The sequence below is a fragment of the Furipterus horrens genome, unplaced genomic scaffold (assembly GCF_987537825.1).
Source record: "Furipterus horrens unplaced genomic scaffold, mFurHor1.1.pri manual_scaffold_2, whole genome shotgun sequence".
NCBI classification, from domain to species: Eukaryota; Metazoa; Chordata; class Mammalia; order Chiroptera; family Furipteridae; genus Furipterus; species Furipterus horrens.
The window spans coordinates 186,531,300-186,549,349 of record NW_028327172.1 but is presented as its reverse complement, the minus strand read 5'-3'; the positions used below and the strand labels follow the sequence as shown (position 1 = coordinate 186,549,349).

At 48.2% G+C, this 18,050-nt stretch overlaps 1 protein-coding gene across 1 annotated transcript in view; it reads right to left on the bottom strand.

Moving 5' to 3' along the window:
- Positions 1-206: 206 nt before the first annotated feature.
- Positions 207-18,050, bottom strand: part of SCFD2 (sec1 family domain containing 2) — a 313,820-nt gene continuing 295,976 nt past the window's right edge. Inside the window, exons 8-9 of the mRNA XM_090266890.1 lie at positions 11,304-11,423; positions 207-1,268 (exon numbers count right to left, since the gene is read on the bottom strand). Coding sequence (XP_090123016.1) covers positions 1,176-1,268; positions 11,304-11,423 — 213 coding nt within the window. The 3' untranslated portion in view covers positions 207-1,175. The remainder of the gene's footprint in view (positions 1,269-11,303; positions 11,424-18,050) is intronic.

The window sequence follows — 18,050 nt, the reverse complement described above, 5'->3', positions numbered from 1 at the left end:
CATGAAAGAACTGGCGTGAGCTGGAAAACATACTTGGATAAAAAAAAAGAAAAAATAGCGTTTATAAAATCTGTTTCGATTACATCTCAGAATGACTTCCAACGTCAGTTTTTTCATAAAATGATAGTGTTTCGTTGAGAACTAAGAGAGACACATCCTTTGATCAACATTTTGTTTCCTCCACCTGTTTAATCCACACCGGACACTGTCTCAGCTTTATCTCTTCGTTGCAAACACCTTTTAGAGAAGCTAGAAATTCCCATCAACCAACACCTACAAATGTCTGGGTTAATTTTTTGCTGGAATTCTTATATAATTTCCCTAGGTGGGTCTAGGTTTTTCTGCTATGGCCAGAAGAAAAATTTTGCCTTGCAGAAAAGAAAGCTTTATATTTCAACAGAAACTAAATCACAAAGTCACAGGGGTTAGGGTTCAAATGTAGACTCCCTGGGACCAGATATCTTTACTGGGGCCTTCCTTTGGGAGGGGAGGAACCTTTTACAGGCAGAGACAGCCCTCCAATCAAGCTCTCTCCCACTGTGGTTCCAAGTAGGCTGGCGGCCCTGCCAGTGCGCAGGCTGGAACAATGCGGCCCTTTGTCCTGGTGGGCTGATTTACAACCAGAGCAGCCCTGGCCCGTTCCCTCTCCCTTCCTCCCCTTTCCAAAAATGTCTCAGATCAAGAGAGAAACAAAGCCTCAGATCCTTTTAGCAATGTTCCCTCCTCAGTAGTGTAATCTTAAGGAAAAAAAAAAAACCCAAACTTTCCTTACATTATAATTCTAAAGCATGTCTAACTTCTTTTTGAACAACTGCAGATCAAAGGGCTTATAATCTACCAACACACCCCAACAGGCATTTATTTCGTTATTGAACTTGCAGGTGGAATCAGAAAGATCACAAATAGAGGATTAGGAATAAATGGGAATTATTATCAATTAGGCCATCTGAAAGACAGTTTGACACCTTTAAAAAAATGAAAAAATTAAAAAAAAAAGAAGGATCACAAGAATCCAACCAAACCACTTCGCTGCATGGTTCTCAAGACCCTTCGGACAAAATTCAGTCATACAAACACTTGGTACCAGGGACACTGGATCTGAAGGCATATCCTGAACGGTGACAGATAATAGTATCGGTATTTCCATCTTGGGTAGGACTCATCTTCTTAGATGCTCAGATGCCAAGGTCTGGATGTAGCCGATCAGTTGCAAATAACAGCTCAGGGATGTCAAATGGCTTCAGTAGCCGCGTGGACAGCACGATTATCTAATGACACAGGGACAAACACACCAAGGACAATTAGGGAAGCCAATCTCAGGTTATTAGATGGTGAGAAATAAAATTCAACAGATTTCTCTGGGGGTAGACATGGAGCGGGTACTATGGAGAAAAAGGCAGAAGGCAGAAGGCAGCAGCTTGATGCCACTGGACACTAGTGTCTTGGGTGGAAGGATGACCTGAGGGACCGCGGGGCTGTGTCTACTGAACCTTTAACTAATGAGAATGGCCGATGCTAGCCACCTGATGCCCAACTGAATTTGATCATATTGTCGCTTTGTGATCCATAACTTGACTTTGATGTAGAGGTTTCTCCCTCCTTCAGGGAGCATGAGAAGGTACAGCCAAGAGGTAAATACTGTCGTGGATGATCACAATGATTAGAAAGTAGAAATTTATTGGTTCTTAGTCCAGGAGGCCAAAGTCCAAGATCAAAGTGTTGTTGGCGTGATTGATTTTTTCTGATAGGTTCTGAGGGTGACTCCATTCATGCTTCCCTCTTAGCTTGTGTCTTCACACTGTCTTTCCTCTCTGCCTGTCTCTCTGCCCAGATTTTCCCTTTTCATTAGAACACAGTCATATTGTTACCCTATTGACCTCATCTTAATCATCTACAAAGACCCATTTCTTTCTTTTTTAAAAAAGTTAAATCTTTTATTGTTTATGCTATTAGAGTTGTCTCAATTTCCCCCCCTTTGCCTCCCTCCACCCAGCCTGCCCCCACTCCCAGTCAATCCCCACACCATTGTCCATGTCTGTCACAAAGGCCCATTTCCAAATAAGGTCTTGCTCACAGGTACTAGGAGTTCGGACTTCATCTTTTGGGAAGGGGACACAATTCAACCCATAACGATGATAATGATGATACCAGCTAATATTTATCAGTTCTTATGATGTGCAGCTCTGAGAATGACCTCATTTAATATCCATTTAACCTTTATGACAACACTATGAAATAGGTACATACATTATTCTTAGTTTGCAGGTAAGGAAAATAAAGTGTGGGAAGGTTAAGAAACTTGCCCAAAGACACACAGAAAGAGTAGTTAAGTCAGGATTCCAAGCCAAGCAGTTTGGCCCCAGCACCGAAGCGTCTGTCCGGTCACTTCTCTAGGGTCTAGGGCTCCGGGCAAGGCTGCTGCTTCTCCCCTAGTTCACAGGGCCTCTCTGGCCTGTCATTGTCACAGGTGATGCTTCCTTTTTCCCTCAGTCTTGGGGAAGTTTGCCTCTGCTGCACAGGGAGAGCTTGTTCCCCAGGGTTGGGCTGGGGCTGTGATATGCTTTATAAGACCTGGAGAGGTTTTGCACAGGCAAGGCGTTGAGTGCCACTAGATGAGAAGGTGACTCTGGGAAATGGAGAAGGAGGTTCTAGAATCAGAATTCCACAGCCCAGCACCCGAGTGAGGACAATCTCAAGGCCAGCATCAGGCCTGGCCTTCACCTGGACACACTGCCTGGCAAGCTGATACTGCACACTTCACTATCTCCCCTCCCACCCGACAAAGTTGTCCCAGGTGTAACCAAACCAGTGAATTAACCAACTCCCATTTCCCAGCTCACTGGTCAAAAACAAAGTCCACACATTCCACTGTGGAGCAAAAGCAAATGGGGACGCAGTCAAGGTTGGAAAGGAGAAAGAAGCACTTTACATTTTTCTCATTGTTAAAAAAATGAGGGCCATTAAAACTTTTTATGTTTAACACAAAAATTAGAAGCAGCTATTTTACTTTCTCTTGAAAGAGAATTATTTTAAAAAATAGATGGCTAATGTCAGCCCAGTCATATTTTTGGCAGAAAAAAAAAATACACTAAAATCTCGGCTCACATTTTTCCTTGAAAGCCACAGGATGAGAGTTTGAGGGCAGTGCGTGAATATTCGCACCCCCCTCACTCCCACATGGTGTAGACACCACTGGGATACGCGGTTCTGGAGAGGGGCGCTGCTCACTCCTCAGGGTCATCTATGCCCAGCCAGCAGCTGGTTAAGAATGGTGGCTTCCTCACTGCACCCCCATAGAGCCCAGCTCCACTGCTCTGTCCTGGGGAAAAGTCCCTTCACTTGGAGCTCAGCCTATCTGTCCCAGAAGGAAAACAACGGCCCCAAGCTCACAGCGTTGTGGCGAGGCTTACGTAAGGTCAAGTGCGCAGAGCACCGGCGGTGCTCAGCAGCCGTGAGCTGATTTTATTGCGGTTTTGTGGCTGGTCATAGACCTCCTTTGCAATCTTACAAAAGCTAAGAACTCTTTAGAAAAATATGCATATCTTCATACACACGAGATTCTGAATATGGTTTCAGGTGATGTCCATGGACAACTAGGATTCATAGACCACAAATTAAGAAACACTTATCCAGATATTTTTTTAAAAAAATACACACATAAACACAAAAATCCTTGGCACACTCTCTGGTTGCAGACTCTTGTGAGGCCCGGAGGCCAGTGTAACTAGTGTGCCACAGGCCCCTCTTCTGCCCTTGTGACTTGCCAGTCCCCCACCACCACTGCCAGCCTCCATCGGCCTTAGTTCCAGTGTCAAGATGGCAGATTCCTCCCCAGCTGAGGTGACGGCAAGTGCAAAGGTTAGAGTGAGTCTCTCAGGATGCTTAAGTCTTGTTGGCAGGATGATGGACTTGGAGAGAAGAGGCTACTGACTCAGTTAGTGTTGACCCTACTAGAGCAGTGATGATAACTGAGCGGGAAGAATCTGTCGCTCTCAGGCTGTCTGCTGGGCTTCCAGCCACGCTGACAGAGACGCTGGGTTTGGTCACCTCCCCCGGGCTAGAGCCAAAGACCAGTCCCCTCACAGCTAAACAAGCAGGTAGTTACACAGCATGTGGGCTGAACCGAGGGAGTCTGGGGTCCGTGCTGTGGAGGGTGAAGAGGAACAGATAGAAAAGAGAGGCAGCATGTACTAAGTCAGGAGGTCTGGGAGGAGGGCAGAAAGCAGCGCTGAGACTGAGGACGCTCGCGGGAGAGGACAGTGGTTAAGAGCACAGGCTTAGGCGTGTCCATGCTGCGCTGGACCCCAGCTGGGTCACTTGCCAGACAGATGCCTCTGGAGAAGTTGCTTCATCACTCTGAGACTCAGTTTCCTTGTCTGTAGAGTGGGAATAGTGATACCCACTTCACACGGTTGTGATGAGGATCAAATGTGAACATATATGTAAAATATTGAGCATGATGACAGGCTCTAGAGGGGCCTAAAATGGTAGCTGCTATCATCGCCCTCATCCTCTGCTGTGCCGCCTCCATCTGGCTCACAGCAGTCACTGGGGCTGATACAGGGAGTAGACCATCCTCCCCAAGAGGAAATCTGATCCTCTTACTCAGGGACTTAACATCCTTACTGCCTCCTTCCTGCCCTATGGTAAGCCCAACAGTCTTAGTGAGCATTTCAAGACTTTGGCATCTGAGGGCTGCCCAGCACTCCACACCCAGCTCCTTGTCACCAACCCTCTACCCTCAGTCCCACATTCTGGCCACCCTCGACCATTTCAGCTCCACAACTGGAACTCTGGAGGTGTTTCTTATCTGGAACGTGAGTTCCTTCATACTTTGCCTGAAGATCTCTCAGTCTGCTCAGGCATCACTGCCTCCAGGAAGCCTTCTCAGATATCTCCTGCCCCCCCAAGCCCTCACTTTCCTTCCACTTGCCGCTTCTCCAGGCTGTCACTATAATTTGTAGGTGCCAGCACTTCAAGACTGACTGTGTTCTTATGGCTGTTGGTATTACTCTGTCTTCCCTGTTTCTTTAACTGAGTCTTTTCATTGTTTCTTAGCACAGGGCCCGGTACATATCAGGTCCTTGATGTAATGAGTTAGTGAATAATTAAATGAATGGATGAAAACAATAAGACAATGAAGGAGGCAGTGAGTTTAGCAACAGTCAGCAGGAAGTTTCTCTAGTAAAAGATAGCTCATAGTTCTGGATGAATTTTGTTTCAAATCAATTCAAACTAAAAGCCTATTTGTCTAAAATTTCTATTTTGAAGAACAAGTAGGATTGCACTGCTAACATTTCTTTTACAATGTAACAGTTGATGGGCCTAAAGCACTTTCATATCTTAGGCATCTCTTTGTTTTCAGGCTGCTTTTGAGCATTTTCAGAGTTTTTTTTTTCCCCATTCAACTAATGGCATTTCTGCATTACTTGGCTAAAATAGTCCTTAAAATTCTAAAAAATAAGGCAAGTGGGGGGGGGGAAGGGCACTCAAAAATCTCAAAAATGATAAAGAAAAAGCTTAAGAGAGTCTGAAAGTAGCCTGCAAGATAGGAAATGTAAGTTTTATAAACACAGTAATCAAATGTGTGATATTAGGCAGATTGAGTGCTAGAGAATTCCTTCCAGAGAATTGGCTTTCCCAGCAACCGGGGCACTGATGGAAACTGCCATCTGTGAGACAGGGGTGCAGGACACCAGGGCTCCCCGAGAGCCTCAGAACAAAGTCCTTAAAGCAGCCTTGGGCTCCAGAAAGACACTGGCTCTGCTGGAAGAGGGATGGATGGCTCAGTCTTTGTTCTCAGCCCGTGAGGCCCTGAGCTCCCGCAGGGGCAGGCAGCCCTGGGCCAGTAACCCCACCCCCTCACCTTCCTTCCACTTGCAGCTTCTCCAGGCCCTCACTATAATTTGTAGGTGCCAGCACCCTCTGGTTCTATTTCTGCAAAACACAGAGGAAGCAGGGCGGTCCCAGGATTTAGAGTCTATGTATAATCTTCTTGATTTCTAACATTGTGAATTGAAAGGAGCAAGGGATGCATTTTTTTTCTCCGTTTTTCTTTTAACCTTGGGAGATCCTTCCCAGGAAAAGCACCCCCCCGTTATACACAGGTACCAGTGTGATAGTCACCTATCTGATGGATCGGTTCTGAGCACGTGCCCTAGTCAAGGCCTTACCCCCACACGGGCACACACACACACCCCACACTCACACACTCGTGGCAAACGTCAAGTCATGTTCATTAACCAGAGGGACAGTGGATTAACTGAGTGGACATGACCGAGCTCCTGGGAACCCTCCCTGTGGGCCGTGTGACCTGCGTTCACGTCAGAGGACAGCGTGCTGTGCGTCTTGAGCTCTCCTAATGCACTGAGTGGGATGTGTCAGGTCTCCTCCTCACCTTTGTCCCTTCTGAGGTTTTTTTTTTTTTTTTTTTTTTTTAAGAGCAGGATGACAGCTTTGGGGGGCAATCAGGGGGTAGAGAGATCAAGCAAAAAGGAAAAAGGACTCATGGACATGGACTACAGGGTGGTGATTGTGGGATGGGGAGGGAGATATGAGGGGGATAAATGGCAATGGGAAAAAAATATAATAATAAAAAAAAAAAGTCACTTGACTCCTCTCCTTTAGGCTTCCCATCAACTTCAGTCTAGCCTGGAACCAGGATTTAGGTGTCTGAACCCCTAAAGTGGTGCAGAATTGTGTGTGTGAGTCTATTTCTGGGTCCAGTTTTTAAAAGGTCACATTCTCACCAAATATTTAGCCCTAGGAATGTAGCACCACATGAGTGTGTAGGGGAACAACATGCACATGCCTATGAAAAGCGGTGGGTGGCTAGGTCAAGTTGCCCACTGGGTCTTCCTATTTCCTGAGCTGGACTGACCCTGTATTTTCTGGGATGGTCCCTCCTGGGAGGGTCCCTCCCTGTTATTTTCCTGCCACAATCCCAGGCTTCTGCTGGCTTCCTGGCCACCATCCAGCTACAGAGTTCAGCCCGCAGAGCTGCCTGGGCATGGAGCCCCACACCGGGCCGCGAGTGAGCGAGGCAGAGGAGCGAGGGAGCCTGCAGATCCTCCCACCTGTGGCTGTGGCTGTGTGCGGTGGGGAGGTGCAAGCTGCCTCTTTTATCCTTTTTTTATCCGTAGTCAAGAAAGGGCCTTCTCCCGCTACCCACATTCTCTCGTCAACACGTCTTCTGCCAAGCCAGCTGAGAGTGGGGAAATGCTCCCATTTTAGAGTATGGTGACAGTCCTACGGGAGTAGCAGGGGTGAGTGTGGTCTCTGGGTCCCACTGCTTCATGCAATCCTTGTCACATTTTGTGAAAGAGAATTCATTTCTGCATGTGCCTTCAATAGACTCTATGAGCTTCCCTTGGAGGGCTGACCCCCGAATGCCTTTCTCATTTTAGGTCACAGCCTTCTCCTCCATGAGGAGCTCCTGCCAGCTGAAGGAACCGCCCTCCAGTTATTCCCACCACAGCACCTGTGTGCTTCTGGTGCACTTAACTCCAGCTGGAGTTTTCATGTTTCACGTCAGTCACTCACTATTAGAGTGTGAACTCCCTGGAAGCAGGAACATGTCTGGCTCAGTCCGCTCCATCTTCAGCACAAAGACCAGTGCCTGACACAGAGCAGATGAATAGCCCACTAGTCCAGTCTAACAGACACGATTGTAACTTCCTATACTTGGGTCCTAGCATACTCACGTAGGTATCGAATAGAGAAGATATGGGTGAAGAGCAATTGATACAAAAGACAGAGTGGTTTCAGCTGAGTCATACAAATAAAGTTTCTAGTGTTCAACATCAGACACCCAATGAACAATCATGACACCCAGAACCAGGTCCTGTTTGAGGTGCTGGGAATAAGATAGTAAAAATGCAAAGTCCTGAGGCTGGAAGGGAGCAAGCGAGCAGAAGGCAGATAGGAAAGCCCTGGCTGCTGTGGCTCAGTGGATTGAGCGTCGGCCTGCGAGCCAAGTGTCGCTGTTTCGATTCCCAGTCAGGGCACATGACTAGGTTGCATGTCAGGTCCCCAGTTGGGGGTGCAAGTGAGAGGCAACCACACAGTGATGTTTCTCTCCCTCTCTTTCTCCTTTCCCCTCTCTCTAAAAATAAATAAATAAATAAACAAAACAAAATCAATCAATAAATAAATTATAAAAAAAAAAGAAAAAAAAGAAGGCAGATAGGAGAGGGTAGGCTGGGACAAGGTCCTGTGCATCCTTGCAGGCCACGGTGGCATGAGGAGGAGGGGCCCTAGCTCCTCTGCAGTGAGCAGGCCACACCAGGGCACGGCTCTCAGGTCCAGCTGAGTGCAGAGAGGGACACGCTGGGGTTGAGGAATGCAATCGCAACAGTGAGGGCACTCCGTTCCACGCCACGGGCTGGGGTGGGTGGCTGTAGAGACCGAGGCTGCTCAGTCTGGAACAAGCAGGCCTGGAGGAGGACCTGTGGAAGAGGGATGAGGCTGAGTTGCTTGGAAACTCTGGGCAGCCCACAAGCTGGACCCTGCACTGAGGAGGGCTCCGAGGAGGCCGATGTGGACTCGTCTAGAGAAGGCACAGAGCGGTCATAACGATGAAGCCCTGCGAGACTCAAGGGGGCTGCTGCGGGAGGGACAAGTCCTTGTCACTGGGGATGCTCCTGTGTAGGCTGGATATGAAAGACAGAGGAAGTCCTGCAGTATTAGATACGTATATTGTCACTGTTTACATTGACGATCAAGTCCAAGTTCTTCTCTTGGTTGGAGAGGTGTCTTTGAGTCTGTTGGTGCACAGGTTCGGTTTGGTTCACACACGCGCTCCAGCAGCAATGAGTCTAAGCAGATATCGCCCGAGCGTTTGTCTAGTTTGTGTGCAGCCAGAGCAGCAAGGGCGACTTCTGCGCTTCTAAAGCAGGAGGCTGTGCCCACGTCAGGCCTGGGCAGTGGGGTGCAGGGCTGGGGCGGCCAGGAGTCTGCGGAGCCCTGAGAAAGGGGGATCTGCCTCCACAGGGGTCACTGAGCAGCACCCAGGTAATCCACCCCCTTTCAAGAATGTGGAGGTGGAAGGGTATGATGATGAAGAGCTCCTCTTAGAAATCTTCCTAAGGCCTGTTAACTCTTCGGGGAGCTTTTGCACGAAGGACAAGGAGCAGTCGCGGCTGCTGCTTAAGCCCACAATTCTCTGAGAAGCTGGCTCTGCAGATGACTGAGCACAGGGTCAGATTGCAGCAAAGCCACTGCGGATCCTGGTCTCTGTTGTCACTCAGGTCACTTGGCTTTGAAAACGTCTGCATTTTATCCTTTTAGAGTGGGGATTAACATTTCTGTCAGGCTGTGACAATGCTTAACTGTTCAGAGAGCTAAGAATTTGGTTCACCATGTTAGCAGTAGTGAGGAGTGTGGCTTTCTGATTAAAAAATAAAAGTCTTGCTGAAAAGGCAATTGGTCATTAAACAGGTCCGTGACACTGCTGACAGAGGTTGTTAAATGAGGCAGAATTGACTACGTTATAAGAGACTTCACCAGCTATGACCACTCAGGTGAGGGTAAAGCAGAAATGGTCACGGCCAATGACTGGTCACTCCCCTGCTCAAGAATCTCCTGTAGCTCCCTAGATATCCGGTCCCATTTCTCAGTGGGGTGTCGAGAACAGCGGGGACCAGGTCTTCTCGACTTCCCCAGGCAGCCCACTCCAACGACACCAATCCAGTTCTCCTGCAGCCAAGCAAGGCACAGACCACAGGCTCAGGGAGTGCCCGCTCTGTGCTCAGGCCTGGCAGCCACAGCCTCTGTCCTCACAGAGCTCGCGTTTGCTTAAGGACCCCAGGCCGGTGAGCAGGAAGCCATGAGCAAGCGGCCTGGTACTGCACTGCACAATATGGATTTTGGATGCCAGCCGAGATGCAGGAAAGGCCTGGGACAGGAAGTAGGACTTTGCAGAAGGCAAGAAGGAGGGCACGCTTGGCTGGCTGCTGTTCCTCTCACCTGCCGTGGTCATAGCTGGTGAAATTTCAGTGGTGGGTTGAGTTGGGAGGCAAAGACGCCAGCAGCCCCGGCAGCCAGGGCTGGGCTGGAATCCCACCTGGTTTCTGTGCAGTTGTGAACAGTTCCCTGCACAAGCCAGTGTCCCACCTGGAGCACCAGCCACACCATAAAAAGCTGCTCAGCTGTAGGCAGAGGTGGCACAGAGTGGAAGACAAGCCCCCAGAGGCGGTCACAGCTGGGGTGGGGTGGGAGGTGATGTCCCAGACTCCCTGTTGTCCAGCAGCATGATTCTGATTGTGTCACCCGCTCCTGGGCCTCTGAGGACCAGGCCTCAGTGACACACAGCAGCACCACCTCCATGAGGCCCCCTTTCTGGTTTTTCTCTCCCTGCTGTGCTGCTTTTCTGATTCCCTCACTTCTGCTTCTTGGGATCACCTCCCACAGAAACCATCTGCTCCCCCATCTCCGTCTCAGGCTTTGTTTCGGGGAACGCACTAGAGCAGGATTTTTCATCTTACTGAGTTACAGCCTCAGCTTCTCCAACCAGATCCCGGCTCCCCCAGGCAGGGGCACTCCTCTTTCTGAAGTCTCTCCTTGGCTTCCTGCAGTCTTATGCCAGGAGCCTCAGCAACTCCTGCAGAGCAGGGAGACGACTCCTAGGAAGTGGTCGATAATAACTGTGGCCACCATTTACTGCGGGTCAGGCGCCAGGCACTGTGCTAAGAAGCACATTCTCTCCACTTAGCCAACTGAAGATTCACAGTCACCCCAGCCCCGTTTCCTAAATGAGAAAACGGAGGGTCTTTCTCTCCTAGATCACATGGCTAGTGAAAGGCAGAGGTAAGGTTCAAACTCAGGCCTCTAAAACCAAGAGGTCTGTGTTCTTAACCACCAGGCCACTGAGACGGGACCCACAGGAAGCTACAGAGGAGAAAAATTCTACACTTGTCATCATTTTGACAATGCGCCTTCCACAGCTCCTCTAGCCAGGTCCTCTAACTGCCACAGTGGGGAGCCCAGAAAGCAGTGAAAACTCTTGAGGAATTCAGTGCTGACTGGACATTGAAGAACATAGGCAGGAACTGGGTTAGGAACAATAACAGGCCAGTTCTTGGAGCCCAGAGGCAGGAGAGGACTGCAAAAGGAGAGCCCCCCTTGGCCCCCATAGGAGGGTGGCTGGCCTGGGCAGGCAGAGGGAGAATGTGAGTTGGGAAGGTGCAGGTAGGAGAGGAGGAGCGGGAATGGAGATATGGGAATGCCAGGAAGCCCGATGGAGGACCCTCGTCTGCCCTCCCACTGCGCCAGGACTCTCATTCCTATCCCCGAGGACTCCGTACCTGGGTTCCTGGCTTCAGGGATGGCACAAGGTCCTTGATCATTTTGGCTTCAGAGACTGTGACTCCGCCTACCATGAAGAGGATCAGCAGAGGGTGGTCGCTGGGATGAGGCCGGCTCACCTGCAAAACAAACCAGCCCCAGCATCAGACAGGTGTTGGTGCTGCAGTCCACCAGACATCCATCCACAGGGCCCCAGGGCCACCGCCTTGTAAGGCAGCTGAGATGAACGACCCTTAGAAAGATTACGATTCATTAGCGATCTGATGTGTTAGTGGTTTGTGAACCCATGGACCAGGAAAATGCATAACATGTCACCTTATTAAATCCCTTCAGATAAATATCTTATTGAAAGAGAAGTTCAAGCAGTGAAGGCTATTAAATAAGAAGAGAAGAGTGAGGGGAGACTTATTCCTTCCTTATCAGTCTTCAGTTCTCAGCATAAACATGAACGTGTCCCTTCTTTGTCTCACAGCTCTGTTCATTCCTAGGAAGTGCCCGCCGCAGCCTGTGGTTTACCTATTTGTTTGTTTCCTTGTTGACTGTCTCTTCTACTAGAACATATACTTCACAAGAAGGGGGCCTTGCCTGCCATTCCCAGCTGAATTTACAGCTTACCTAGTGTAGTTTCTGGCATGGTAGCTGCTCAAGAAATGTCTGTGGAATTGATGACGTGTGAAAGCCCTTAGGAGCTGGTGGTGAAGGTGTAAAAAGATGAAAGAGACCAGCCACTCACCTGCAGGAACTCACTCTAGGGCAGACTTCACACCCTTATCTCCTGCAAACCAGACTCAGCTGAGGACTTACTCTGCGGAGTGAGAGGCTGAGGATAATTCCTCCTGGTGCCACACAGTTTCACCAGTGAGACAAAGTGTCATAAACTAGAATGACAATGACTCCCTGTAACCCCGCAGGAAATGCAAAATGAACAGCACATTGACTTAGTGACTAATTGAAGGGGACAAGAAGGGGATCCTGAAGACGGTCAGTGTGAGCCCTATCTGGAGGCCAGAGCTGGTTCATGGAGGAGTGGCAGGAAAGTGGTGTGAATTTAGTCTGGAGGCAGGCAGGCAGCCACCGGCTGGGTGGCACAGGATGGAGGCCTGGCCAGGACCGGGAGTGGGGAGTCATTGCAGGAAGGATGACACTGCTGCTCACGGGCCACGGGAGCGGCAGGCTTCGACTTTAGACAGAGGTGGTCAGTGCATTCAAGCTCTCTCACGCACCAGCCCTGATGGGGCCATTGGTCGGTCCCTAGGGGCAGCAGGTTGACAGGAAGTCCTTTCTCTAACCCTGGCTACAACTCCTTTCACAATTGGGTTCTTTTGGCTACCTTCCAGAAATATACCTACTTTTCCACATCTATTTTAAAAACACTTAAGTGTTTTAAGTTACATAAGTTACTCTTGGCTTCTGGAGAGGAAATTCAGTATGGAAAAGCAGGGAGGCAGGGAGGGAGAAAGAGAGCGAGGGCGATATCCTAAACTTTTTCAAAATGGGTGGTGCAGAATAAATGCTGAAAACAATTAGGAAACTCTCTGATCTTTGGAGAAAGAGGGTCACTCCATGCCGCCCCCTCCCACCCCAGCTTCCTGTCCTGTAGCTCCCCTTCTCCTTGACTGCACCTGTTGACTTCTTTCTTCTAATCCACATGCCATGCACCCACAACAATCCTGCTTTGTCCCAGTGTTCCCTGGAATTGCTCTCACTGAAGTCACCAATGGCCACCAAATGGAGGAGTGAGTGGACACTTTGTCTTCATTTAACTGGCCGGTCCTTTCTGTGGCATTTGTTACAGCTGATGACATCCTTCTTGGCTACCACAATAGCACTCTCTCCGTGTCCCTTCTACCTTTCCAATGGTTTCCTCTCAAATTTCTTCATAGTCTCCTTCTGCGGGGGGGGGGGGGGGGTCTGCCCTTTTAAATATTGATATCACTTAGGGCTCTATCTTTGGACCCTTGCTCTTTTGACTTCATATATCATCCCTGCATGACCTCATCAACTCATAGGCCTTCAACAATCTTTCACATATTTCCCAAATCTCTGTCTTTATCTCAAACATCTCTGTTGAGTTCTTGGATGCTTCCCAGGATCCCTTATCTCAATGGGTTTCACATCTGATGCACAGTCTCCCCCCTAGTCCATTCCTCCTCTTGACTTTCTAACAGCATCTTTACCTTCACAGTCGCCTGAGCCAGACACCTGAGAATTACTGTCTCTTTCATCTCCCAGATCAAGTCCTGTTCATTCTGCCCCCTTAAACAAAATGATCTCTCCTCGATTTACACTGTCCCTGTCCTGGTCATGCTCTCGTCCCTTCTTCACTAGGTTACTGCCACAACCTTCCAATTCATCTCTCTGTCCCTGGTCTGGCCACCCCTGATCCAGTCTCCTCACACCTGCTTGAGGAAGCTTTCTAAAATGCAAGTGTTTATGCCCTGGCCAGGTGGCTCAGTTGGTTGGAGCATCATCCCACATACCAAAAAGGTTGTGGGTTTGATTCTTGGTCAGGGCACATACCTAGGTTGTGGGTTTGATCCCCGGTTGTGGTGCATACAGGAGGCAACTGATGGATATTTTTCTCTCACATCAATGTTTCTCTCTTTTTCATTCTCTAAAATCAATAAACATATCCTTGGGTGAGGATTAAAAAAATAAAATGCAAATATTTATTACTGTGTATGGTGCCCACTATACTAACTATTTTTGTGTATTATCTTATTCAATTTTGAAAACATCCTTAGGAGGCAAACAAAATCATTAGTGTAATTTGCAGATGAAGAGCTTGAACTTTACATACAATGGCACAGTGACTAAATTGTGGAACCAGGGGCCACATCTAACACCCCTCACTCCAACACATGCTCTTATTCTTTCCATAGAGTCTCATAGTTCTGAGGATAAAGTTCAAAGTTCTTCATTCAGCGTATAAGGCTCTTATAACATGGCTTTGCTTTATGTCTCTATTTTTATCTCCTCCACATGCATGATTTGCCAGAGCCACTCACAATAAATTGAGACTTGCCTAAATGCATGGTACTTATTTATTTGTTTTGGAACATTTTGTCAAACATATGACACTTTATTAAACATTTGTACTGAAAAGAGCATTTATCACAAGTGTTCATATTGGTTTATTTTCACAAAGTATACAAACCTGTGAGCTCAGCACCCAGATCAAGAAACAGAAAGCTGGGACCCTGGAGACCCACTCATGGCCCATCTTGTCCTTCCCTCACCAAGGGGAACTAAGATTTGACTTAGAACACTCAGCATTGTACCTTGCTTGTTTCACTCTCCCATACCCTGACATTTCCCATAGTAGGAAAGGTCTACAGCCCACCGGCATTGGTGGGGACCATTGGTGATGTTCCGGTTATTAAAGAATTTGAGTCTCATCTGTATCATGTGTTTTTTGTGTGTAACAATACCTAGTTTCCTCTGTGTAAAGTGCTCTTGCCTCCTCTTTTTTTTACCTCCTTCCCTCTTATTCTCTTTAAAAGCCATCTTCTCTCGAACCATCTCTCAACTCCTGCCCCATGACCTAAACCTGACAGATACTTCTGCCTTGACCTTCTCAAATGGACTGCAACCTTGATATACCTGTCTGTCTTCTCTCCTAGACTATAAGATACCAGAGGGTAGGCACTGTTCATATTTACCTTGGTACTTTTTGCCTCTGAGCATAGACCCAGTTTATGGTAAACTTTCAACAGATTTCGCATTAAAAAACAACAACAACAATGAATGAATGAATGAATGAATGAATGAGACCCACGGGTTACCTGGAGATGCCCCTCTTTTCTTAGAGGTCTTTAAAAACTCTCTTTGTTTTATGTGTGGTTTTTGTTGGCTAACTGACCCGAAGTTACTTCCAGCCCTACAAACAATTGTTGTTTCTCACTTAATCCTGGGCCAGAAATAAAACTGGCTGCAGAACTTCAAGTGAACGGTATGTTCTCAAAGACATATGCTTTCCATAAGAGAGTCTGGACTCTGAAGTACAATGCGAGAATCTTGGAAGGATGTATTGAAAGATGAAAAGGAAAAAAGAAATGAACAGCAACAAGAAAGAACAGTACCCTGGGGCGAGGGAGTTGAGGGAATGTGGATTTTGGTACAAATCAACGGGTCTGATTAATACATGTTGCTGTTTGCTATTTTGGTTTCTGTTTAGATTTCTGCTTTGATACCAGACTTTCCTTTTAGAACACATCAAATCAGCAGGCTATTGGGCAGTGGAGTCTTTTCCATCAAAATAACACATGTTTTATAACGCACAGCACGGCTGAGTCCTGTTTGTATATGAGCTCAAGGCGTAAGGCACTTTGGAGATGAAAGATTTAGGCGTCATTATTGCCATTGAAAACGCACAGATTAATAAAGCGCGTCAGGCCCTCTGCCCTTTCTTTTCCTTTCCAAACTTTCAAATGGATATGACTTGAAGACCCCAGTTCTGGTCAGATAAGATCGGTTCTTCCCACCACCCATCCCAGCCTTTGAAGTCAAGGCTGCCAAACCCTCTCTGCAGCTGTGGGCCCCAGAGCGCTCTTTGATGCCCTGGTTGGTTTCCAGGAGAAGGGCTTCTGCTGCTTCCGGTTTTTCTGGCGCTGTTAGGAGTTCTGGGAATTCTGCTGCCAATTCTCCTCCATTCAGTTTCTCCGCGCGTGTGACTCCCTCGTCTCCAGCACAGGCAAGGGGCAGGCCCCCACCCCACATCAGGTGGTGGGAAAGTGCAACGGAAGCCTGGGCACTAAGGGCACAGGCCCTGAGAACTGCCACGGTGACTTTGGAGATGGTTTGGCAATGGCTTTTCTCCCCACAGGATTTAGTAGGAGCACTGCCATCGCTGCCAAACACCTGAGGTCTAGCGCTGTGCTCTATTGCCCATTCATTGATCTGCACCACAAGTATTTATTGAGCAACTCCCATGAGCCAGACCCTTCTCTGGACAACAAGGATTTGGCAGTGAACAAAGCAGAGAGGAATCCCTGCTGTTGCAGAACTCACATGGTAGTTGGGGGAAAATGACAAAAACAGTAAGTAAATGGGTAGAAAGGAAGGTGGTAAGTGCTCTTGAGGAAAATACAGCAGGGGAGGGGCAAGCTTTGCTTTCTGCATCCTTAGATGCCATGAAGTAGGCAGAGGCTCCGTTTTACAGACAGAGACAAGGGACGCGTAGAGAGGTAAAGTAACTTGTCCTCTGATGTCCTCCCACGTCCAGTCACCCAGCCCTGCGGAACCCACCAGCACTTCATCTCTGCCCTCTTCCCTCAGCCCTCTCTGAGTGCCGACTCTCACTTCACCTTCCCTGTCCAACAGAGGCCAGTCGGGCCTCGTTCCCTCCTCTCTCCCTCCTCTCTCCCTGCTGCCGGAGCGATCCCTACAGAAGAGAAACTGCCCCTCTAGTCCTAAAGCACATTTAGTGAGGCCTCATTGTTTTTGGTTCAATTTCTGTCCTCCAGCCCTTTGAGATGTAGCTTCTGCTTATCTGTCTGTCGTCATATTCTTCCACTCCCTACATACAGGCCATTCTCCACTCCAGCCAGTCAGAACTGCCTGTAATTCCTTCCAGATACCATGGCGTTGGGTCCCTTTGTTCCTAACTCCTACAGGTCTGACCACATTCAGTCCTCTGGGGAACTTTCTCTGGCTCGGGATGGAGCTGCGCCCACTCTGGGCCCTCATCTCCCTCTGACACAGCACTTCTCTCTCCTCCCTGCAGTCCTCAGTCTTCTAGCCCACCTCCCTAACAAACTGCAAGCTTCACGGTATAATCTGTGCCACAGCAGGTAGGCATCTAGGTGGTCGCTGTATCTTCCTGACCCACTGCAGGGAGGGGCACACAAGTGAGGCTCTAATGACAGCTCACCAGCAAAGTTCGTAGACTGTCCAAACCAAGCTTTTGTTTTTGTTTAGTGATGCCTACCAAAGTCCATTTCACTAGAATTTATGAATCATATTTAGCTAATGTTAATCAAAACATCACCCCCTACGTCGTAGTATGGAGTTTACTTAAGACGAAAAAAATATAAACAATGTTATAAATAGTGTTGCAAACAGAAATTCTAGAATGTGTTCTTACTTAGTCACCAAACACCAAATGCTGAGATGTTTTCTCTTGTTGGAAATACCATTAGGTGTAATTGGCCTAAGCCAACAGTTTATCTCTCTGAGTCTTTGTTTTCTTGTGTCAACGATGAGGAGCTGGACTAGCTGACCTCCAGGCATGTCCAGCTCTCACAGTCCAAGGACCTGACATCAAATTTCAGCCAATGCTCATGATTTCTGCCCTTCATCTCCACGGCATACTTCACCACTGCTGTGGATGTCTCTGTAGGTCTTTTCAACCCCTCTGTGAACAGTCTGCACAATCCCCCTGGCCATGAGGTGGGCTTCTGGCAGCCATGTAGTTACGGTGTAATCCTGTCCCTCAACCAGGGCTGAAAAATAGTCCAAGAATGGATCCCTGACCCAGGCTGGGCCAACTCTACATCCTCTCCTGGGAATCAAGACTTGACCTAAGATAGACAAGGCCGGATCAAAGTGAGCTCTTACAAAGAACCAAAAGCTGTGCCATAGATCTCTAGCCAGTCATTCAACTAATATTCACTGAGCACCTACAGTAGGCTGGGCAGTATTCTCAGCATCTTCTGCAGGTTAGAGCAAGTCTCGGGGACCTGACTGGTTTCCTGATGGTCTTCCAACTCTCAGTCCCATCCTTCATCACTACCCTTGGGCTTCTG